The sequence below is a fragment of the Scyliorhinus torazame genome, chromosome 3, assembly GCF_047496885.1.
Source record: "Scyliorhinus torazame isolate Kashiwa2021f chromosome 3, sScyTor2.1, whole genome shotgun sequence".
NCBI lineage: Eukaryota > Metazoa > Chordata > Chondrichthyes > Carcharhiniformes > Scyliorhinidae > Scyliorhinus > Scyliorhinus torazame.
This window is the reverse complement of record NC_092709.1, coordinates 264888125-264913285: the sequence shown is the minus strand read 5'-3', so window position 1 is coordinate 264913285 and position 25161 is coordinate 264888125. Positions and strand designations below refer to the sequence as shown.

General features: G+C 49.4%; 1 protein-coding gene across 1 annotated transcript in view; it reads left to right on the top strand.

Annotated features, from left to right (window-relative positions):
- Nucleotides 1-25161, top strand: part of pdzd2 (PDZ domain containing 2) — an 809599-nt gene that overhangs the window by 725221 nt on the left and 59217 nt on the right. Inside the window, 1 exon segment of the mRNA XM_072497206.1 lies at nucleotides 6599-6686. Within this exon segment, the coding sequence (XP_072353307.1) occupies nucleotides 6599-6686 (88 nt within the window).

Here is a 25161-nt window from a genome sequence, read left to right as displayed (position 1 = left end):
GGGCATTTAAGAGTCAACCACATTGCAGTGGGCCTGGAGTCATATATAGGCCAGACCAGGTAAGGACGACAGATTTCCTTCCCAGCGCCGGAGTGTTTGGCGCCGCGCCAGACGCCGCGGAAGGTCTTGGCACCATGCCAACCAGCGTCTAGGGCCTCCGCTGGCTGGCGCAAGTTGGCGAATGCGCGGGAGCGCCAGCGTGTGCTGGCGTCATCCCAGCACATGCGCAGGGGGTTCTTCTTCCCCGGTCGGGGGCTGCTGGCAGTGGCCCCCCAGCGATTCTCCGGCCCGCGATGGGCCGAGTGGCCGCCCGTTTTCAGCGGGTCCCACTGGCGTAAATCACAACAGGGTCTGAACGGCGGGACCTGGCTCCACGGGCGGCTTGCAGAGTCCTCAGGGGAGCGCGGGGGGACCTGGCCCCAGGGGGGTGCCCCCACGGTGGCCTGGCCCGCGATCGGGGCCCACCGATCTGCGGGCGGGCCTGTGCCGTGGGGGCACTCTTTCCCTCTGCACCGGCCGCTGTCAACCTCCGCCATGGCCGGTGCGGAGAAGAACCCCCCTGCGCATGCGCTGGGCTGTCACCAGCACATGATGGCGCTCCCGCGCATGCGCCAACTCGCGCCGGCCGGCGGAGGCCCTTTGGCGCCAGTTGGCATGGCACCAAGCCCTTCTGCGCCGGCTGGTGCGGCGCCAAACACTCCGGCGCTGGCCTAGCCCATGAAGGTGCGGAGGATTCCGGACCTTCGGAGCGGCCTGACTCCAGAGTGGTTGACGGCACTCCTCGGCGCCGGAGCGGGCCGCCCGCCCGTTCGCGGAGAATCCCGCCCCTGATCTTTCATTGGCAGTTAAAAATAAAGCGAAGGGGTAGGTTTTCAGTTCCTTGGAATGGGAATGAATCAGAGGACTTTTTGTTTTTGAGGATCTCGTGGTGACAGGAACTCCTTGAAAAATAGAACAAGTCACTCTTGCATAACTTCTGGCAGATATTCCTTTTACTGGGCAGAATCCAAAGAGCCTGGCTGGAAGAAAATAACTGGAGAAGGACTGCAATGTATTTGAAATCCAATCGTTGTACATACCATTGAAGATAAATGAGAAACGGTCTGTTAAGTCAATTGGACATATTGGCAACAAAATGACAGAATCCCATTGCAAACATATTAATATAACCTCTCTCCCCCTTGCACCCCAATGCAACCCACAACCTTTAAGGAATATAAACATGCAACTGTTTGTATCACAAAGGATAATGGGTGTCTCAAGTACTGAATAATAATTTGTCCTTTTATACTTTAAATTAAGTTTGTGTGGGTGGATAAAATAGTAAGGTTCAGTTTTCATAGTTTTACATAAGGACTGTTTGTGAATTCAGTCTCACAGCTGGCTCTGCACAAGGATGCCACTGTAAATGAGTTTTACCGTAAATTCCCAAATAGAAATCAAAAGCATCGCCTGAAAATTGCTGTCAGTGAAAACTGGAGTTGGGAAGAGTGGGATTTCTGCTTACTGCTCAGTTTCTATTTCCTGCAAAGTTACTGTGGAGGTTTTAAGGGTGGTTTGTTAAGCTGAGTTGTGCTGGTTGTTACTGCCTAGCACACCAAACTGCAGTCTTGAGATGTGCTGTTACCTCCCACACAAAATAAAACATTGCAGCTGACCTGGCATCTTTCAGAATGTGGAGGGAGCTGCTGTTTCATCCTTTCTCAGCTAACCAAAAAAGTTTTCCAATATGCGAATTGTTTTCAATGCTCCCCTGGCAGTAGAGGGAAAAAGAAAGTGACCAAAACATAGCCCAAAGTGCTTTACTGTCAGTGAGATATTTTTGAAGAGTAATCACGATTGACATGTAATAGCCAATTCACACACAGCAAGGTCCCCACAAACATCAATGTGATAATGACCAGATCATCTGGGTTTTTTGTATGATGTTGATTGAGAAATAAATATTGCGTAGGACAGTAGAGATAAGTTTCCTGCCCTTAAGGCAGGAGCAGCAACGAGCTGTCAGAGACTTCATTTAGCATTGAAGGCATTTAGCATCAGAGTCACTGTTATGCTACATATTGGACCTTCAACTCAATCACAGCTACTGATGGTGAAAAGACCGCAGATCCCCCAGAGCCTGAGATTTTAAAGGGAGGCAGTTATAGGGCCATCTGAAATAAAACCAGGAAGTATTTGGAAACACTCAGCACAACCAACCCCATAGGTGATACCAGTTATACAGCCACAGCATGCATTGGGCAGTGAGAAGGTCCAGCATACCACCTTGTCTGGCACAGGGGTGGCACAGTTGTTAGCACTGCTGCCTCACAGCGCCAGGGTCCCAGATTCAATTCTGGACTTGGGTGACTGTCTGTGTGGAGTCTGCACGTTCTCCCCATGTCTGCGTGGGTTTCCTCTGGGTGCTCCAGTTTCCTCCCACCGTCCAAGGTGTGCAGGTTAGGTAGTTGGCCATGCTAAATTACCGTTTAGTGTCCCTTAGGTTCGGCGGGATTATGGGGATAGGGCGGGGGAATGGGCCTGGTTAGAATGTTCTTTCAGAAGGTCATACATAGAAACATACATAGAAGCAGGAGGCCATTCGGCCCTTCCAGCCTCCTCCACCAATAATTATGATCATGGCTGTTCATCAATTTCAATACCCTGATTCCGCCTTCCTCCCATATCCTTGATCCTTTTAGCCCCAAGAGCTATATTTTTTTTAATAAATATTTTTATTGAGGTATTTGCAAATTTTTATAATAATAACAATAACAGTGACATAAACATGGTACAATGAACATTTCCACCCCCATCACAACCATAAAACAACAGTCCAGCCCTCTCTCCCCTCCCCTTTGGGATTCTGCTTCTGCTGACATTTTAATTTTCCCCCAGAAAGTCGACGAACGGCTGCCACCTCCGGGTGAACCCAACCATTGACCCTCTTAAGGCGAACTTTATTTTCTCGAGACTGAGAAACCCAACCATGTCACTAACCCAGGTGTCTACACTCGGGGGCTTCGAGTCCCTCCACATTAATAAGATCCGTCTCCGGGCTACCAGGGAGGCAAAGGCCAAGACGTCGGCCTCTTTCACCCCCTGAACTCCCGGCCCTTCCGACACTCCAAAGAACGGCACCTCAGGACTCGGCACCACCTCTGTTTTTAGTACCATGGATATTGCCTTAGCGAAACCCTGCCAAAACCGTCTAAGCTTCGGGCATGCCCAAAACATGTGGACATGATTTGCTGGGCTCGCACACCTGTCTTCTACCACCAAAAACTTGCTCATCTGGACCACCGTCATGTGTGCCCGGTGGACTACCTTGAATTGTATCAGGCTAAGCCTGGTACATGATGAGGATGTATTAACCCTGCTTAGGGCATCCGCCCTCAGACCCGCCTCTATCTTTCCTCCTAGCTCGTCTTCCCACTAGCCCTCAAGCTCCTCCATCGGAGTTTCCTCCGATTCCAACAGTTCCTGGTAAATATCTGATACCTTCCCCTCTCCCATCCAGGTACTGGAGACTACTCTGTCCTGTATCCCCCGTGGCGGCAACCCCAAGATCTATATTTAATTACTTCATGAAATGACACAATGTTTTGGCCTCAACTATTTTCTGTGGGAGCGAATTCCACAGATTCACCATTCTCTGGATGAAGAAATTTCTTCTCACCTCAGTTCTGAAATGTTTACTCCTTTTCCTCAAACTGTGGCCCCTAGTTCTGGACTCTGGGGAAGATACAGTCTCAATGGGCCGAATAGCCTCCTTATGCACTTCTATTATTTCCCCTAAATGAGGCGCTTTCTTCTCCTGCAGGGTGAGTAGAGACAGATTTCTGAGAAGGCTGCTCTCCCTCACCTATTCCAGCGTGACATTCACATGAGACGTTGTGCTCCTCCTGATGCCCAATGCCCATTTTCGCCCTTATGTTAGGGTTTCTGATAGCTCAGTAGTGCAACTGGTCACTTGATCTGATCAAGTTAAGGAGAACTATGGACAATCAGTATGCTCAGTTCATGTGCATGCTGATGTATGCAGAGTTAGATACCTGTCACCTGGCATTACTACCTTTCCATAAGAAATTTAAAAAATAGGAGCAGGTGCAGACCACACAAACTTGCTACATCATTCAATATGATCATGGATGATTTCTGACTTCAACTCCACTTTCCCAATCACTCCCACGCAGTTGATCAGTGTATCTTCAGCTGAAGGACATACAGGATCCTCCTGCCAAAGCGTACAATGGTTTGATTCACTGAGAGACCAAAAATCTGTCTTGCCCTTAAACATATTCAATGATGGAGCATCCATATCGTTCAGGGGTAGAGAATTCCAAAGATTCACATGAATCTTTAAGTGAAAGTTTTTCTACTCGTCTCAGTCCTAAATGATAGAGAGCTGATCCTGAGACTGTGCCCCCATATTCTAGATTCCCCGATCAGGGGCAACAACCTCGGTGATAACCCTATCAAGCCCCTTCTGAATCCTGTATATTACAATGAGATCATCTCTCATTCTTCTGAACTCAAGGTCAATTTATTCAGCCTCCCATCATCAGGACAACTATCTCATTCCAGGGACCAATTTAATGAACCTTCACTACACCACCTCCAATGCGAGTACACCCTTCTTTAAATATGGAGACGAAACTGTGTGGAGTATTCCAGGTGTGGGTTCGCAAAAGTAAAATTGCAGCAAGCTTTCTTTATTCTTGTACTCAAGTTAACTTGCAATAAATGCCAACTTGCCATTTGCCTTCCCGATTGCTTGCTGTACCTGCATGCTAACTTTGTGTTCTTTGAACAACTACACCCAAGTCTCTCTGAGCATCAACGTTTACAAGTTTCACACTATTTCAAAAAAATATTTTGCTTTTCTATTCTTACGACCAAAGTGAATAACCTCACACTTCCCCAGATGTCCTCCATCTGCCACCCTGTTGACCACTCACTTAACCTGTCTATATCTATTTGCAATCGCTTTATGGCCCCACAGCTTTGTATCATCAGCAAACCTGGATATATTGCTCTCTGGCTATTTGTCTAAGTCATTGATATAAACCGATCTATGCAGCACCCCATCAGTCATTGCCTGCTAATTTGAGAATGCCCTGTCCTGCTCTTTGCTTTCTGTCCATTTATGCTTTCAAAAATCCAAGTATACTCCATCTATTGGTTCATTTTTACTTAGCCGAAGAGTTACATCCTCAGAAAACACTGAATTTTGCCAAATATGATTTCCCTTTCACAAAACCATGTTGATATGGTATGATTTTCCAAGTGTTCCAAGTATTACTTCCTTAATACTTTTGTTTTACCTCCAATTGTTCTTTATTTGTCTCCAAGCCAGGTGACTGCAATTTACTATTACATCAGCTAACTAAATTGATAACTGATTAACTAATCAGATAGGGTTAGACAGACATGGCAAGGCTGGTGGCGTGGGAATCTGGAATGCATTGCAGTCCTTGGCAACTTTATCTGGATGTCTGCAGCTTGGGCATCTTCAGCTCAGAGTTGTGAGGTGGAGCCTGAGTTGCTGACATTTCAGGGCATCAAGTCAGGCCATTGAGCACTTTCTGCACTGGGCCCATGCCCTCTTGGTGACTCCCTGGCTGCTGACCTCCATCACCATGTCCATGAATGCCCTCTTGGTCTCTGTTAATGAAATGAAATGAAATGAAAATCGCTTATTGTCACAGGTAGGCTTCAAATGAAGTTACTGTGAAAAGCCCCTAGTCGTCTCTTGTCTTTAAGACGCTGAGGTCAGAACTGCTCTCCTATTGAACACTTGGTCCGTGAAAGCATTAAGGGCGAGGTCCGAGCCTGGGGTGCCTGTGGCCAGTGCTGGCCCTCAGAAACCTCTGCTGTTCCATTGCTTCAGTGAACAGCAGCATAGTCATGGCTTCCGTTCACCTTTTGAAAGAGCCTTCTGTTACTGGGTTCTATCTCCAGACCACTCATGGTGCTACTAATTGGACAGGGAATTCACCTCCGGATCAATTAAACCGTTTGCATTTCAAAATCGCAATGGGGGGCTCATGATCCAGAAATGATTCGGGTGTAGGTTCCCAAGATTGGATTGAAAGTCCACCCGCTGGTGTTGCAGATGTTGACAGTCACAAAGACTAACTAATGACCCTTGAACTAAGAAAATAAGTGACGAGGCTGATCCTGAAGAGAAAATGATGTATTGTGGGCACGTTATTCAGGAATCACAAATAAAGATTCTATAGTAGAGTCTGGAAAAGCTGAAGGCAATAAATCAAGACTAGATAATACAGTGGGATCAGCAGATGTAACTTTGGAGGTTGATTGAATCCATTTGTAAAGTGATAGATGTATAGTGGAAATTCATTAACCAGTGGAACCCAGTGACCACGCCATCCAGATTCCTGTATTCCCAATGCGTGAGGCTTAGGTGGGAGCACAATTGTAAAATCTGCCCTATAATCTACACAGAAAATTCTGAACTCAAACTGATTAACTCACACCTTAATAGTGTACGAGACCCACTATGGATTCTCACGTGTTCATGCTGCAGCTATTTTGATAATGAGACATTAGTTACAAAAACGTATTTCTTCTGCTCTCTTGTTCAATACAGGTCTCGGAACAGGAAATGGATGAGGTGATATCTCGTACAACTCATCGGGAGAGCATAAGTAAAGATGGGCAACTATCTCACACCCCAGGTACCAACAGCAATTGAATTTCCTCTCCCTTTAAGCTTTTTTTTGTGTGAAATACGTTCCTAGAAGTATCCACAACTGGGGAATGTGAAAACCCATTTTTCTGACGCTCTGGGAGATTTTCATCAAATCTATTGAGTGAAAACGAGATTCTGTCACGAAAAAATAGTTACTGCCTCACTCATTTTCCGAGCTTTAGCCTGTCAAAAAGAAGCCAAACAAGCAGGGATGTGTTGCTGCAATTATACAGGGTCTTGGTGAGGCCACTCTGGAGTGTTGTGTGCAGTTTTGGTCTCCTTTTCTGAGGGTGGATGTACATGCTCTCGAGGGAGTGCAACGAAGGTTTTCCAGACTGATTCTAGGGATGGCGGGGCTGTCATATGAGGAGAGATTGACTAGGTTGGGATTGTTCTCGCTGGAGTTCAGAAGAATGAGGGGCGATATCATAGAGACTTGTAAAATTTTAACAGGACTCGACAGGGTAGATGCAGGGAAGATGTTACCAATGCTGGGTGTGTCCAGAACCAGGGGTCACAGTCTGAGGATTCAGGGTAAACCATTTCGGACAGATATATGGAGACATTTCTTCACACAAGAAGTGGTGAGCCTGTGGAATTCATTACCACAGGAAGTAGTTGATGCTAAAACTTTGAATGTATTCCAGAGGCGGCTGGATATAGCACTTGGGGAGAATGGGATCAAAGGCTATGGGGAGAAAGCAGGAATAGGCTTCTGAGTTGGATTATCAGCCATGATCGTGATGAACTGCAGAACAGGCAAAAGGCCTCCTCCTGCTACTATCTTCTATGTATCTATGTAGCTATGTAACCCCTCTGTCTTAGGTGATAGGCCATTTTAACATGTGACCTGTGTTTCTACATTGTATGTACAATTCTGACCGCTTATCAGGAATACAACTGGGTGTGGGGTGTGGTGTCGGGTCATGCAGCAGATGGAAACGAAAATTAAGAGTTTAAAATGATTTTTGAGGTGGCAGGAAGAACAAGAGTGTTATATTACATGATCATAATACGTCGTTATTCTTTGCTTTATTTCCAGAATGGTCTGATGGTTAGATTTCAATGAAACTACCAATCTTCAATTTAAAGCAAATAACATTTAATGAATAATGAATATAAATACTAATGAGTTTGTTCACTACAGAAATATAACTTATGATGAAGTAAATCAGAAGAAGTAATTGCTATGTTTAGCGACATGTGCCAACTAAGCTATATCTCTCTAGCACTCTGATATCTAGTCACTCCTGGATCGAAGAGAGGGAGGATCTTCCAGGTTCAGTTTATATCCCTGAATCTAGTGCTGCACTATGATGCAGTTGTTAACCCTTTATATACCAGCAGAAATACAGATCACTACAAAGAGTGCTGTTGCTGCCCTGGGTTCCTAACTTGCTGATCGCCGAGTCAACCACTGGGCCACTCAATATTTCCTGTTTGGCATCTGCAGCCTGCCAGTGGCATGATAAATGTCCTTTAAAATGGAGGCATTCCATCTGCACTCATCTGCACTATCAGGTGGTCAGCCGACACACTACACCAGCCAGCCCCCGATGTTAAAGTCTGTTAACCTGTGTCAGCAGTAAGCACTCCCAGCCTAGCTATAGCAAGGCAAAGTACAAGCCCCTCCTGCCATGGCAGAACAACAATGCATCTTAATCTACTGCATTGGTGTGATATTCTTCTATTTTCTGTACCAGCTGCCCTAAACACTCTGTGTGAGCTTGCCAAATAATTTTTTTATTCTTTCATAGGATGTGGGTGTCGCTGGTAATGCCAGATTTTGTTGCCCATCTCCAATTGCTCTTGAACTGACTGAGTGGCTTGCTGGGCCATTTCAGAGGGCAGTTCAGAGTCAATCCTATTGCAGTGGATCTGGCCAGGTAGGCCAGACCAGGCAAGGCAGATTTCCTTCGCAAAAGGACATTAGATTTAGATTTATTGTCATGTGTACCGAGGTACAGTGAAAAGTATTGTTCTGCGTACAGTCCAGGCTGATTGTTCTACACCTGAAAAAAAAGGTTAGGATGGTTATAAGAGTTGTAAGAAGATGACCTATGGGGTAGAGCTCGCAGAGAGTCGCCATGCTCCGAGTGAACCAGATGGAATATTTACAATTGATGGTAGTTCCATGGTCACCATAATAATAATCATAATAATCATTATTAGTGCCACAAGTAGGCTTTCATTATCACTGCAATTAAGTACTGGGATTAGCTTTTAATTCCAGATTTTATTCATTGAATTTAAATTCCACCAACTGCCATCGTAGGATTTGAAACCATGTTCCCAGAACCTTAGCCTGGGCCCCTACTAATTCAGTGACATTACCATCGCCCCATGATATAAAGTGGCAAGAGACTGTTTTGGGCTGTGAGCCTATATTTACACAAACTGGCCAAGGAAACACAAACCTATTTCACACCCAGGTGCCAGAGATGGAAAGCATTGCTTAACCAATGCATTGCTCAATATGAGAACATCTGAATGTGTTAATGGTTGGAAGGAAAGTTTAAAGGAAAATGATAAAATTACTCAAGGCAGGGAGATCAGGGGCGAAATTCTCCGACCCCCCGCCGGGTCGGAGAATCGCCGGGGGCTGGCATGAATCCCACCCCTGCCGGTTGCCGAAGTCTCCGGCACCAGAGATTCGGCGGGGGCGGGAATCGCGCCGCGCCGGTTGGCGGGCCCCCCCGCTCGATTCTCCGGCCCGGATGGGCCGAAGTCCCGCCGCTAAAATGCCTGTCCCGCCGGCGTAAATTAAACCACCTACCTTACCGGCGGGACAAGGCGGCGCGGGCGGGCTCCGGGGTCCTGGGTAACCGGGAGGTGCCCCCACGGTGGCCTGGCCCGCGATCGGGGCCCACCGATCCGCGGGCGGGCCTGTGCCGTGAGGGCACTCTTTCCCTTCCGCCTCCGCCACGGTCTCCACCATGGCGGAGGCAGAAGAGACTCCCTCCACTGCGCATGCCTGGGAAGCTGTCAGCGGCCGCTGACGCTCCCGCGCATGCGCCGCCTGGAGATGTCATTTCCACGCCAGCTGGCGGGGCACCAAAGGCCTTTTCCGCCAGCTGGCGGGGCGGAAATTCATCCGGCGCTGACCTAGCCCCTCAAGGTTGGGGCTCGGCCCCCAAAGATGCGGAGCATTCCGCACCTTTGGGGCGGCGCGATGCCCGTCTGATTTGCACCGTTTTGGGCGCCAGTCGGCGGACATCGCGCCGTTTCCGGAGAATTTCGCCCCAGGTAACACTTTTGTTTAAAAGAAAATGAAGGCTAAATCTGGTTACTATGGACCGGGAAGGGTGGGGGGGCTTGAGGGGGGACCTCCATCAGAAGCCCCCCTTCCTTCAAGGTCCGAACTTCCCTCCCTTCCCCTGTCTCTCCTGGGACCCAAAACGCCCTTCTTGTCACCTCCCAGGATCCCTGCCACTTTCCTTCATTCTGCCTTCTACACTCAGTTCCAGGCACATTGTTGCAGTGCGAGGGACTGGAAAGCTGCTGGCCCAAGTGAGAAAGGCGGCTCCACCCTCTGCCAATCCATGCGTGCCTGTCAGAGTCGGCAGGGATGTCTTCCAAGCCTACTCTCCCAATGGTGGGGGCCGCGACTCCGCTATTTAAATATTCAGGCCATAGTCCTAAAAGTGTGTGTTCAGGTAGTTAAAATTAGAAAAGCATCAACAGCATTTTGGGGTTTATAAATAAACGCCTGGAATACATGTGTAACGAAGAAGATATAAATATGTCCAAATCATTGCTTTGGTTAAAGTTAAAATATAATTGACAGTTTTGAGTGTCTCCTCTCCTCAGAGTTCAGACTTTTACAAATGAAGCCTCTATCTCAATCTGTAAAATGAAACATTCTTGTTTGACCTTCAAAGTGGTTCTTCCCCTTTAAATGATCCCATCCTCTTTGTTGGCCACAGCATTGCCAGAATTTTCCTTTCCCAGTTGGTGGTGGGACCTTCCTCCAAATCCCCCAGGCTACGAGAAGTGGGTTTGTTTCCTCATTTTATACGCAGTGAGCCAATAGATTAAATTTCAAAGCTACTCATACAGTGTGGAATGAATATTTTGTGTCTGTTTCTGTGCTGTAAGTTCTGTGTATTAATGCTGACCAGTCAGTGCTCAATGGTGACACAAACATCCCTCATGAGCTTTACACCAAAAAACAATGCTTCATCCAGAACTACAAGTGCACCATAGTAAACAACGAGGAAGAAACATTTGTTATAATCATAGAAATAACTGAGGAGAAGAAGGAAGGTTTTGGGGAAGATGAGAAAGGATTGAACAACTTAAGTACTTGGATCTTAATTCACATATTGGGAGGGAGAGCAAAGCAACACAGATAATAAGTAATTATTGAAGCAAGATTTTGAAAGCAGAGGTCAAATAGTATTACAAATATGTGAGGTTCTGTATCTTCCAGCATCAGTGTGGTGTCCGTTTTTATTATTTTTCATTAAACACCTGGTACAGTGCTTTTGGAAATTTGAGGCATTGACATGTGGATCACTGTCTTGTTTAGGTTCCAAAGGGAAAGAATAAACAAAGAATTTGTATGTATGTGTTTTATGCATAAAGCTCCTTAACACATCCCAAACACATCGGAAGTAACTTAGAACAAATGGATTATTTTGTCATACTGTTGTGTGTAGGCAAATATAGGAGACAGTTTCTGCAGAGTGAGATGTCAGGAGGCAGTGGCGCAGTGGTGTTGTCGCTGGACTAGTAACCCAGAGTTATGCTCTGGGGACCTGGGTTCGAATCTTGCCATGGTAGATGGTGAAATTTGAATTCAATAAAAATCTGGAATTCAAAGTTTAAAGGTGGCCATGACCCATTGTTGATTGTCGTAAAAACCTGTCTGGTTCATTATCTTCAGGGAAGGGTATCTGGTCTGGCCTACATGTGAATCCAGACCTACATCAATGCGGTTGATTCTTTATTACCCGCAGGGAGGGTCAATAAATGTTGGCGCAGCCAGTGACGCCCACATCTCATGAACAAATACAAAAATATCCCACTCACTCCCCACTTCCGCCATTACCCAGCTCTTATTCCACTCATCTTTTTTTTTTAAACGTATTTTATTACAAACATGTATCAAACCAGGCTACAGCAAATAAACACCCCAGGAAATATACTTCCCAACAATCAACTATACAGTCAGTACAGATTTTTCCTCATTGTCATCCCCCCTCCCCCCAACCCCTGCGATGAATAGCTCCTCGAGCACGGTCACAAACATCCCCCACCTTTTCTCAAACTCCCCTGCTGAGCCCGTAACTCATACATTATCTTCTCTAACCGCAGGAATTCGTACAGGTCACCCAACCATGCTGCTGCCCCCAGTGGCGATGCCAACCGCCACTCCAGCAAAATTCACCGCCGTGCAATCAGAGAGGCGAAGGCCACGACATCAGCCTTCCTCCTCTCCATGAGCTCCGGCTTCTCTGAAACCCCAAATATCGCCACCAAAGGGTCCGGGTCCACCACCACCTCCTCCACTATCCTGGCTAAGAACGCGAACACACCCGCCCAGAATCTTCCCAATTTTTCGCAACCCCAAAACATATGCTCGTGATTCGCTGCCGCCCGCCCACACCTCTCACACTCATTTGCTACCCCTGAAAGAACCCACTCATTCTCGCCCGAGTCATATGGACCCTGTGCACCACCTTAAACTGTATCAGGCTCATGCTTACACAAGAAGAGGTCCCGTTTACCCTTCGCAGCGCCTCACTTCATACTCCCCAATTGATCTCCATTCCCAACTCCACTTCCCATTTCTCCTTGATCTTCACCAACCGCTAACCTCCCTGCTCCCCCAGCCACTTATATATATCCCCAATTTTTCCCTCCCCTTCCACATCCGGAAGCAGCAGTTGCTCCAGCAGGGTGTATTCCAGCAACCTAGGGAACCCCCTCCAGACCTTTCGTGCAAAGCCCCTAACCTGCAGATACTTCAACTCACTACCCCTCGGCAGCTCTATCATTTCCCTTAGCTCTTCCAGACTGGCGAACCCTTCCTCCAAATCCCTCACCTTGACCAGCCCCACTTCCCTCCACCTCCTGTATACACTATCCATCCCCCCTGGCTCAAACCCATGATTCTCGCACAGCGGCATTAGCACCGACATCCCTTCCATCCTAAAATGCCTCCGAAGCTGATTCCATATCTTCACCGTGGCCTGCACCACTGGGCTCCCTGAATACCTACTCGGAGCCATTGGCAATGCTGCCATCACCATTGTCCTCAAACTAGACCCCTTACAAGATTCCTCCTCCATCCTAACCCACTCTATCCCTTCTGCTTCCCACCACCGCCACACCTTGTCCACATTCACCGCCCAATAATAATGAAGCAAGTTCAGCAACGCCAACCCACCCTGTTGCCTCTACCTCTGTAGCAGGGTCGTCCCCACCCTCGGCACCTTCCCTGCCATATCCGAGATGATCGAGTCCACTTTCCGAAAAAAGTCCTTTGGTATAAAGATCAAGAGAGCCTGAAAGATAAACAAGAATCTCGGCAGAATATTCATTTTCACCACTTGGACCCTCCCTGCCAACGTTAAGTGCAGTGTATCCCACCTCTTAAGATCCTCTCTGGCCTCCTCCACCAGCTTTGTTAAGTTCCACTTATGGTGCCCTGTCCATTCCCTTGCTACCTGAATCCCCAAATACCTAAATCTAGCCCTCGCTACCATAAATGGCATCCCCCCCTAAATTAGCCCTCTGTGCCCCCTCATTCACCGGGAATACCTTGCTTTTCCCTACATTCAGTTTGTACCCCGAGAACCCTCCAAACTTCCCCAGTAGGCCCATAATCCTTCCCATTCTCTCCAACAGATCCGAAACATATAGCAAGAAGTCATCGGCATAGAGCGACACACGATGCTCCCTCTATCCCCTCATAATCTTCCACCACTCTGCCGACCCCCTGAGAGCCACCGCCAATGGCACGATGGCCAGCACAAACAGCAATGGCAACATTGGGCACCCCTGCCTCATACCCCTGTGTAAGTCAAAGCTTTGTGAGCTCACATCATTCATCCTCACCCTCGCTCATGGCGCCACATACAGCAACCGCACCCATGCCACAAATCTCTGCCCAAACCCAAACCTTCCCAAAACTTCTAACAAGTACCGCCACTCCACCCGATCAAATGCCTTCTCAGCGACCATGGACACCACCACCTCCGGTACCAGAGCTCTCGGCGGATTCATCACCACATTCAACAGCCGTCTTATATTACTCGCTAGCTGCCTGCCCTTCACGGGGCTTGTTTGGTCTTATACAACCACCCCCGGAACACAATCCTCCACCCTCCCCGCCAACAAATTAACCAATGGTTTCATATCTGTGTTCAATAGTGATATGGGTCTATACGACCCACATTCCACCGGATCCTTCCCTTTTGTTGGGATTAGTGTGATTACTGCCTGCGTCATCGTCTCCGGCAACACCCCCTTCTCCAGTGCTTCATTAAACGCCCCCAACAGATGTGGTGCCAGGTCCGCTGCAAATTCCTTATAAAAGTCCGCTGCGTACCCATCCGGCCCAGGGACCTTCCCCGATTTCATACTCTTGATACTATCCAGCACCTCCCTCAGCCCCTGGGGTTCCTCCAATGCCTGCCTCTTTGCTTCCTCCACCTGCGGAAATTCCAGCTCGTCCAGAAACCGCCCAATGTCCCCCTCCTCTCCCCTCGGATCTGCCTCGTAAAGTCCCTGGTAGTACTCCCTAAATGCCTCATTTATCCTCCCTGGCTCCGACAGCACATCCCCAGCCCCAGTCCGTATATTTTCCTGGAAGCAGCCGGCTTCTGCAGCTGGTGCGCCAGCATGCGGCTCACCTTCTCCCCATACTCTTATTGCACCCCTCTTGCCCTACACAGTTGCCCTACCTCCCTCCCCGTTGTCAGCCTATCAAACTGTCCCTGCAAGTTTTTCCTCCTCGCCAATCCTTCCATGGTGGGCACCTTCACATATTCCCTGTCCACCTCCACTATCTCGCTCACTTGACGGTCATGTTCCGCCCTCCTTTCCTTTTTTTTTTATTAAATATTTTATTGAAAATTTTTGGTCAACCAACACAGTACATTGTGCATCCTTTACACAATATTATAACAACACAAATAATAATGACCTATTTTATAAACAAAAAATGAATAAATAATAAATAACAAAAATGAAAACTAGCCCTAATTGGCAACTGCCTTATCACAAGTAACACTCTCCAAAAATATAATTTAACAGTCCAATATATAATTATCTGTCGCAACGACCTATACATACTATACAGTATATATTAACAACCCTGAGAGTCCTTCTGGTTCCTCCTCCACCCCCCCCCCCCCCCCCCCCGCCCCACCCCCCGATCCTGGGCTGCTGCTGCTGCCTTCTTTTTCCCATTCCGTCTATCTTTCTGCGAGGTATTCGACGAACGGTTGCCACCGCCTGGTGAACCCTTGAGCCGACCCCCTTAGAGCGAACTTAATCCGCTCTAGCTTTATAAACCCCGCCATGTCATTTATCCAGGTCTCCACCCCCGGGGGCTTGGCTTCTTTCCACATTAGCAATATCCTGCGCCGGGCTACTAGGGACGCAAAGGCCAAAACATCGGCCTCTCTCGCCTCCTGCACTCCCGGCTCTTGTGCAACCCCAAATATAGCCAACCCCCAGCTTGGTTCGACCCGGACTCCTACTACTTTCGAAAGCACCTTTGTCACCCCCATCCAAAACCCCTGTAGTGCCGGGCATGACCAAAACATATGGGTATGATTCGTTGGGCTTCTCGAGCACCTCGCACACCTATCCTCCACCCCAAAAAATTTACTGAGCCGTGCTCCAGTCATATGTGCCCTGTGTAATACCTTAAACTGAATCAGGCTTAGCCTGGCACACGAGGACGACGAGTATACCCTGCTTAGGGCATCTGCCCACAGCCCCTCCTCGATCTCCTCCCCCAGCTCTTCTTCCCATTTCCCTTTTAGTTCATCTACCATAGTCTCCCCTTCGTCCCTCATTTCCCTATATATATCTGACACCTTACCATCCCCCACCCATGTCTTTGAGATCACTCTGTCCTGCACCTCTTGTGTCGGGAGCTGCGGGAATTCCCTCACCTGTTGCCTCGCAAAAGCCCTCAGTTGCATATACCTGAATGCATTCCCTTGGGGCAACCCATATTTCTCGGTCAGCGCTCCCAGACGCGCAAACTTCCCATCCACAAACAGATCTTTCAGTTGCGTTATTCCTGCTCTTTGCCACATTCCATATCCCCCATCCATTCCCCCCGGGGCAAACCTATGGTTGTTTCTTATCGGGGACCCCCCCAAGGCTCCAGTCTTTCCCCTATGCCGTCTCCACTGTCCCCAAATCTTCAGTGTAGCCACCACCACCGGGCTTGTGGTGTAGTTCCTCGGTGAGAACGGCAATGGGGCTGTCACCATAGCCTGTAGGCTAGTCCCCCTACAGGACGCCCTCTCTAATCTCTTCCACGCCGCTCCCTCCTCCTCTCCCATCCACTTACTCACCATTGAAATATTAGCGGCCCAATAATACTCACTTAGGCTCGGTAGTGCCAGCCCCCCCCTATCCCTGCTACGCTGTAAGAATCCCTTCCTCACTCTCGGGGTCTTCCCGGCCCACATAAAACCCATGATGCTCTTTTCAATCCTTTAAAAAAAAGCCTTCGTGATCACCACCGGGAGGCACTGAAACACAAAGAGGAATCTCGGGAGGATCACCATCTTAACCGCCTACACCCTCCCTGCCATTGACAGGGATACCATATCCCATCTCTTGAAATCCTCCTCCATCTGTTCCACCAACCGCGTTAAATTTAACCTATGCAATGTGCCCCAATTCTTAGCTATCTGGATCCCCAGGTAACGAAAGTCCCTTGTTACCTTCCTCAACGGTAGGTCCTCTATTTCTCTACTCTGCTCCCCTGGATGCACCACAAACAACTCACTTTTCCCCATGTTCAATTTATACCCTGAAAAATCCCCAAACTCCCCAAGTATCCGCATTATTTCTGGCATCCCCTCCGCCGGGTCCGCCACGTATAGTAGCAAATCGTCCGCATACAAAGATACCCGGTGCTCTTCTCCTCCCCTAAGTACTCCCCTCCACTTCTTGGAACCCCTCAACGCTATCGCCAGGGGCTCAATCGCCAGTGCAAACAATAATGGGACAGAGGGCATCCCTGCCTTGTCCCTCTATGGAGCCGAAAATATGCAGATCCCCGTCCATTCGTGACCACGCTCGCCACTGGGGCCCTATACAACAGCTGCACCCATCTAACATACCCCTCTCCAAAACCAAATCTCCTCAACACCTCCCACAAATAATCCCACTCCACTCTATCAAATGCTTTCTCGGCATCCATCGCCACTACTATCTCCGTTTCCCCCTCTGGTGGGGCCATCATCATTACCCCTAACAACCTCCGTATATTCGTGTTCAGCTGTCTCCCCTTCACAAACCCAGTTTGGTCCTCGTGGACCACCCCCGGGACACATTCCTCTATTCTCATTGCCATTACCTTGGCCAGGACCTTGGCATCTACATTTAGGAGGGAAATAGGTCTATAGGACCCGCATTGTAGCGGGTCCTTTTCCTTCTTTAAGAGAAGCGATATCGTTGCTTCAGACATAGTCGGGGGCAGTTGTCCCCTTTCCTTTGCCTCATCAAAGGTCCTCGTCAGTACCGGGGCGAGCAAGTCCACATATTTTCTATAGAATTCGACTGGGAATCCATCCGGTCCCGGGGCCTTTCCCGCCTGCATGCTCCTAATTCCTTTCACCACTTCTTCTACCTCGATCTGTGCTCCCAGTCCCACCCTTTCCTGCTCTTCCACCTTGGGAAATTCCAGCCGATCCAAGAAGCTCATCATTCTCTCCCTCCCATCCGGGGGTTGAGCTTCATATAATTTTTTATAAAATGTCTTGAACACTCCATTCACTCTCTCCGCTCCCCGCTCCATCTCTCCTTCCTCATCCCTCACTCCCCCTATTTCCCTCGCTGCTCCCCTTTTCCTCAATTGGTGTGCCAGCAACCTGCTCGCCTTCTCCCCATATTCGTACTGTACACCCTGTGCCTTCCTCCATTGTGCCTCTGCAGTGCCTGTAGTCAGCAAGTCAAATTCTACATGTAGCCTTTGCCTTTCCCTGTACAGTCCCTCCTCCGGTGCTTCCGCATATTGTCTGTCCACCCTCAAAAGTTCTTGCAGCAACCGCTCCCGTTCCTTACTCTCCTGCTTCCCTTTATGTGCCCTTATTGATATCAGCTCCCCTCTAACCACCGCCTTCAACGCCTCCCAGACCACTCCCACCTGGACCTCCCCATTATCATTGAGTTCCAAGTACTTTTCAATGCACCCCCTCACCCTTAGACACACCCCCTCATCTGCCATTAGTCCCATGTCCATTCTCCAGGGTGGGCGCCCTCCTGTTTCCTCCCCTATCTCCAAGTCCACCCAGTGTGGAGCGTGATCCGAAATGGCTATAGCCGTATACTCCATTCCCCTCACCTTCGGGATCAATGCCCTACCCAGCACAAAAAAGTCTATTCGCGAGTAGACTTTATGGACATAGGAGAAAAACGAGAACTCCTTACTCCTAGGTCTGCTAAATCTCCACGGGTCTACACCTCCCATCTGCTCCATAAAATCTTTAAGTACCTTGGCTGCTGCCGGCCTCCTTCCAGTCCTGGACTTCGACCTATCCAGCCCTGGTTCCAACACCGTATTAAAATCTCCCCCCATTATCAGCTTTCCCATCTCTAGGTCCGGAATGCGTCCTAGCATCCGCCTCATAAAATTGGCATCATCCCAGTTCGGGGCATATACGTTTACCAAAACCACCGTCTCCCCCTGTAGTTTGCCACTCACCATCACGTATCTGCCCCCGTTATCCGCCACTATAGTCTTTGCCTCGAACATTACCCGCTTCCCCACTAATATAGCCACCCCCCTGTTTTTCGCATCTAGCCCCGAATGGAACACCTGCCCCACCCATCCTTTGCATAGCCTAACCTGGTCTATCAGTTTCAGGTGCGTTTCCTGTAACATAACCACATCTGCCTTAAGTTTCTTAAGGTGTGCGAGTACCCGTGCCCTCTTTATCGGCCCGTTCAGCCCTCTCACGTTCCACGTGATCAGCCGAGTTGGGGGGCTTCCTACCCCCCCCCCTTGTCGATTAGCCATCACCTTTTTCCAGCTCCTCACCCGGTTCCCACGCAGCTGTATCTCCCCCAGGCGGTGCCCCCCCGCCCATCCTCTCCCATACCAGCTCCCCCCTCTCCCCAGCAGCAGCAACCCAGTAATTCCCCCCTCCCACCCCCCCCCCCCGCTAGATCCCCCGCTAGCGTAATTACTCCCCCCATGTTGCTCCCAGAAGTCAGCAAACTCTGGCTGACCTCGGCTTCCCCCCGTGACCTCGGCTCGCACCGTGCGACGCCCCCTCCTTCCTGCTTCTCTATTCCCGCCATGATTATCATAGCGCGGGAACCAAGCCCGCGCTTCTCCCTTGGCCCTGCCCCCAATGGCCAACGCCCCATCTCCTCCACCTCCCCTCCTCCCCCATCACCACCTGTGGGAGAGAGAAAAGTTACCACATCGCAGGATTAGTACATAAAACCCCTCTTTGCCCCCCACATTCGCCCCACCACTTTGTTCGTACGTTCTTTTTAATAACCCACTCATTCCAGTTTTTCTTCCACAATAAAAGTCCACGCTTCATCCGCTGTCTCAAAGTAGTGGTGCCTCCCTTGATATGTGACCCACAGTCTTGCCGGTTGCAGCATTCCAAATTTTATCTTCTTTTTATGAAGCACCGCCTTGGCCCGATTAAAGCTCGCCCTCCTTCTCGCCACCTCCGCACTCCAGTCTTGATAAACGCGGATCACCGCGTTCTCCCATTTACTGCTCCGAGTTTTCTTCGCCCATCTAAGGACCATTTCTCTATCCTTAAAACGGAGGAATCTCACCACTATGGCTCTGGGAATTTCGCGCCATCACTCGGTATGCTCCCTCCACCTCCAACGGACCCGCCGGGGCCTCCGCTCCCATTAACGAGTGCAGCATCGTGCTCACATATGCCCCGACGTCCACTCCCTCCACACCTTCAGGAAGACCAAGAATCCTCAGGTTGTTCCTCCTTGCGTTGTTTTCCAGTGCCTCCAACCTTTCCACACATCGTTTCTGATGTGCCTCCTGCGTCTCCGTCTTCACCACCAGGCCCTGTATATCGTCCTCATTCTCGGCTGCCTTTGCCTTCACGACCCGAAGCTCCCGCTCCTGGGTCTTTTGTTCCTCCTTTAGCCCTTCGATCGCCTGTAGTATCGGGGCCAACAGCTCTTTCTTCATTTCCTTTTTGATCTCTTCCGCACAGCATTTCAAGAACTCTTGTTGTTCAGGGCCCCATGTTAAACTGCCACCTTCCGACGCCATCTTGGTTTTTGCTTGCCTTCCTTGCCGCTGTTCTAAAGGATCCACTGCAATCTGGCCACTCTCTCCTTTTTCCATCCGTATCCAGGGGGGATTCCCTTCTGGTTTACCGCACAGTGTTTTTAGCCGTCAAAATTGCCGTTGGGGCTCCTATCAAGAGCCCAAAAGTCCGTTTCACAGGGAGCTGCCGAAACGTGCGACTCAGCTGGTCATCGCCGCACCCGGCCCGCCCTCCTTTCCTTATCCGCACGAACCGTAAACAAAATAATTCCTCCCCGGATCACTGCCTTTATACTCACTTCATTATAAACAAGATAAGGGGTGTCAAAAGAAAATAATCCCCTCCCATAACCCCAGGGATTATAACATATAATGACAAAAAGGAGTTAAACTGCACAGACCACATTTGCATTAATTAACTTTTGCTAGAACAGGATAACAGGCAATTCTCGCCCTCGTGCTCACATCTCACACAGCCTTGCAAGAAAAAAGAAGACAATAAATAATCAACAAAATAATCACAAGGGAGTAACGTCCAGGATTATAGAATACTCAAGAAGGCTGATGGACACTCCTTGGTATCTCTTAAGGATTCTAGGAAACAAAGCACTTTCAATCCCACCATGCCACCGCCCTGGCACACAAGCAATCCACAGTTTAGGGCCAGCCGGTTGGGTGGGTGGGTGGGATGTGGTAACTCGACCCACTCGGCCACCTCCAAACCCTCACGATGGGAATCGAGGATAGGATAATATAGGGCCAGTGACCAGGGGCCCAAACAAACCCAGGCCTCGAAGATCGGATACTCTGCACTCTGTCAAACCTGATGCATCCAGCCTCAAATTTATTTTATTCATTTGCGGGATGTGGGCATCGCTGGCTAGACCAGTATTTATTGCCCATACCTAGTTGCCCTTCAGAAGGTGGTGGTGACTTGCCTTCTCGAAACGCGGTAGTCCTTGAGGTGTAGGTACACCCACAGTGCTATTAGGGAGGGACTTACAGGGCGGGATTCTCCGACCCCCTGCAGGGTCGGCGAAACCCCGGGGGCCGGCTTGAATCCCACCCCGCCACCCCAACGCCGGCTGCCGTATTCTCTGGGATTCACGCCATGCCGGTCGGGGACCGTTGGCAGCGGCCCCCCCCGGCAATTCTCCGGGCCCCGATGGCTGAGCGGCTGCACGCTTTTGGCCAGTCCCGACGGCGTGGATTGGACATGGTCCTACGAGGTGGGACCTGGCAGGTAAGTTGGCTGGTGCGGTCCTCGGGGGGGCATGGGGGGATCCGAACCCGGGGGGGTGGGGGGGCCTCCCACGGTGGCCTGGCCCACAATCGGGGCCCACCAATCTGCGGGCGTCCAATGCCATGGGGGCACTTCTTCGTTCCGCACCAGCCCCTGTCAGGCTTCGTCATGGCTGGCGCGAAGAAGACACCCCCCGTGCGCATGCGCCAGAATACACTGGGCAGTCTGCGCATACGCGGAACCACGCTGGCAGTTCTGCGCATGCGCTAACTCGCGCAGTCCCTTCGGCGCCGGCTGGCGAGGCAGCAGCCCATCCGCCGCCGGCCTAGCCCCCGGAAGTGCTGAGAATTCCGCTACTTCCAGTCGGCCCGACGGCAGAGTGGTTTGCTCCTTTTTTGACTCCGGCGTTGGGCCATCGCGCCGATCGCAGAGGCTCCCGCCTACAAGATTTTGACCCAGCGACAGTGAGGGAACAGCGATTATAGTTCCAAGTCAGGGTGGTGATTGACTTGGCGGGGAACGTCCAGGTGGTGGGGTTCCCAGGTATCTGCCGCTCTTGTTCTTCTCGATGGTAGTGGTCATGGGTTTGGAAGGTGCTGCCTCAGGAAACCTGGAGAGTTTCTGCAGTTCATCTTCTAGATGGTACATACAGCTGTCACTGTTCGTCGGTGGTGGAGGGATTGAATGTTTGTGGAAGGGGTAGAATCAAGCGGCAGCTTTGTCCAGGATGGTGTGGAGCTTCTTGAGTGTTGTCTGAGCTGCACCCATCCAGGCAAGTGGAGACTATTCCATTACACTCCTGACTTGCGCCTTGTAGATGGTGGACATGCTTTGGGTGGTCAGGAGTTGAGATACTCGCTAAAGGATTCCTCGCCTTTGACCTGCCCTGGTAGCCACAGTATTAATGTGGCTAGTCCAGTTCAGTTTCTGATCAGTGATAACCCCAGGATGTTGATTTTGGGTATGCAGCGATGGTAATTCCATTGAATGTCAAGGGGCAATGGTTAGATCCTGTCTTGTAGCAAATACTCATTGCTGGCATTTGTGTGGCACAAATGTAACTTGCCACTTGTCAGTCCAAACCTGGATATTGTCCAGGTCTTGATGCATTTGGACATGGACTGCTTCATTATCTGAGGAATCATGAATGGTGTGAACATGTGCAATCTTCTGCAAACATCCCACTTCTGACCTTATAATGGAAGGAGGTAGCTGAAAATGGTTGGACCTAGGACACTACCCTGAGGAACACCTGCAGTGATGTCCTGGAGCTGAGATGATTGACCTCCAACCACCACAACTATCTTCCTTTGTGCCAGGTACGACTCCAACCAGTGGAGAGATTTCCCCCTGATTCCCATTGACTCCAGTTTAGCTTGAGCTCCTTGATGCCATACTCGACCAAATGCTGCCTTGATATCAAGGGCAGTCACTCTCACCTCACCTCTGGCATTCAGCTCCTTTGTCCATGTTTGAACCAAGGCTGCAATGAGGACAGTAGCTGAATGACCCTGGCGGAACCCAAACTGAGTGTCCAATGAGCAGGTTATTGCTGAGTAAGTGCTGCTTGATAGCACTTGAAGACTCCTTCCATTGCTTTGCTGATGATGAGAGTAGACTGGTCGGGTGGTAATTGGCTGGGTTGGATTTGTCCTGTTTCTTGTATACAGGACACACCTAGGCATACCAATGTTGTAGCTGCGCTGGAACAGCTTGGCTAGGTGTGTGGCTAGTCCTGGAGTAAAGGTCTTCAGCGCCATTGCCAGAATATTGTCAGGCCCCATAACCTTTGCAATATTCAGTGTCTTCAACCATTTTTTGATGTCATGTGGAGTGAATCGTATTGGCTGAAGATTGACATTGGTGATGCTGGGGGCTTCCGGAGGAAACCGAGATGGATCATCCACTCAGCACTTCTGGTTGAAGATTGTTACGAATGCTTCAGCCTTGTCTTTTGCACAGATGTGCTGGGCTACTCCATCATTGAGGATGGCGATATTTATGGAGCCTCTTCCTCCAGTGAGTTGTTTCATTCTCCACCACAATTCATGGGAGGACTGCAGAGCTTGGATCTGATGCGTTTGTTGTGGAATCACTTATCTGTTTATTACTTGCTGCCTATGCTGTTTGGCGCACAAGTAGTCTTGTGTTGTAGCTTCACCAGGTTGACACTTCATTTTATTTAGGTATGACTCATGTTGTTCCTGGCATGCTCTCCCGCACTGCTAATTGAACCAGGGTTGATTCCCTGTCTTGGTGGTGATGGTAGAGTGGGGGATATGCTGGGCCATGAGGTTACAGATTGTGGTTGAATACAATTCTGCTGCTGCTGATGGCCCACAGCGCCTCATGGATGCCCAGTCTTGAGTTGCTAGATCTGTTTGAAGTCTATCCCATTTAGCACGTGATAGTTCCACACAACACGGTAGAGGATATCCTCAATGTGAAAACGGGATTTTAGTCTGCACAAGGACTGTGTGGTGGTCATTTCTAATGACACTGTCATGGACAGGTGCATCTGCAGCAGGCAGATTGGTGAGAATGAGGTCAAGTATGTTTTTACCTCTTGTTCCCTCACCACCTGCTGCAGTCCCAGTCTATCAGCTACGTCCTTTAGGATCCAGCCAGCACCTTCTGTGGTGGTACTACCAAGCCACTCTTGTGATGGACATTGAAGTACCCCACCCGGAGCATATTCTACGCCCTTGCCACCCTCAGTGCTTCCTCTAAGTGGTGTTCAACATGGAGGAGCCCTGATTCATCAGCTGTTGGTGGATGGTACATGGTAATCAGCAAGAGGTTTCCTTGCCCATGAGACTTCATGGGATCCTGAGTCGATGTTGAGAACTTTCAGGGCAACTCCCTCCCAACTATATCCCACTGTGCCACTGCCACCGCTGCTGCGTCTATCTTGCCGGTGAGACAGGACATCCCCAGGAATGGTGATAGTAGTGTCTGGGACTTTATCTGTCAGGTATCACGATTACTGAAGCATGGCAGCCAATTTTCAAACTCAATCGGGAACTCGCCTACACTTCTCCCCAAGGACTGGGCTCAGAGACACACCTTGCCCAGACCCTACCACCCAAACCGGTCAGGATAATTAACACACCATGCAGCAGGATCTCAGTGTCTTGAACGCGGGGGCCCTTACCAGAGAACGTGCTCTTCCAGATGCAAGAACTCTCTCATGCACCTCCACCAAGGATACCTTGCAAATCTTCAAAGTGAGCTCTAAAGGCCTGCACCACAGAGCCAAGATATTCAGCCAGAACAACATTCTAAATGGCGGCCATCATCCAGATGCACACAGCACCGCCAAGGTGAAAGCCCGCTTATCATCAGCATCAATGCCACTGTAAGCTGGACCTCACCCCAGCCCACTCCAATTGCCACGGTCAAACAAGGATTACAAGATAAGCAGAGCCAGAGCTTGCAAAAACACAGCTGCTCCCTCACACATCACGTGACCCCAGTGTAAGTATATTTACAAATACAATACTGAATTCTTGCCGATGCGATTGGGGGAATAGCCTTATCTTCGTTAAAAAGGCCCATGAGTGGTTTGTGGTCTGTAATAATGGTAAAGTGCCTCCCATATACATACTGGTGGAACTTCTTTACCCCGTATACTATTGACAAGCCTTCTTTTTCAAACTGATTGGCATTTTTCAGCCTCTGAGAGAGTTCTCGAGACATACCTTGTAGGTATTTCGGATCTATCGTCCACCTCATGGGACAATACTGCATCAATGC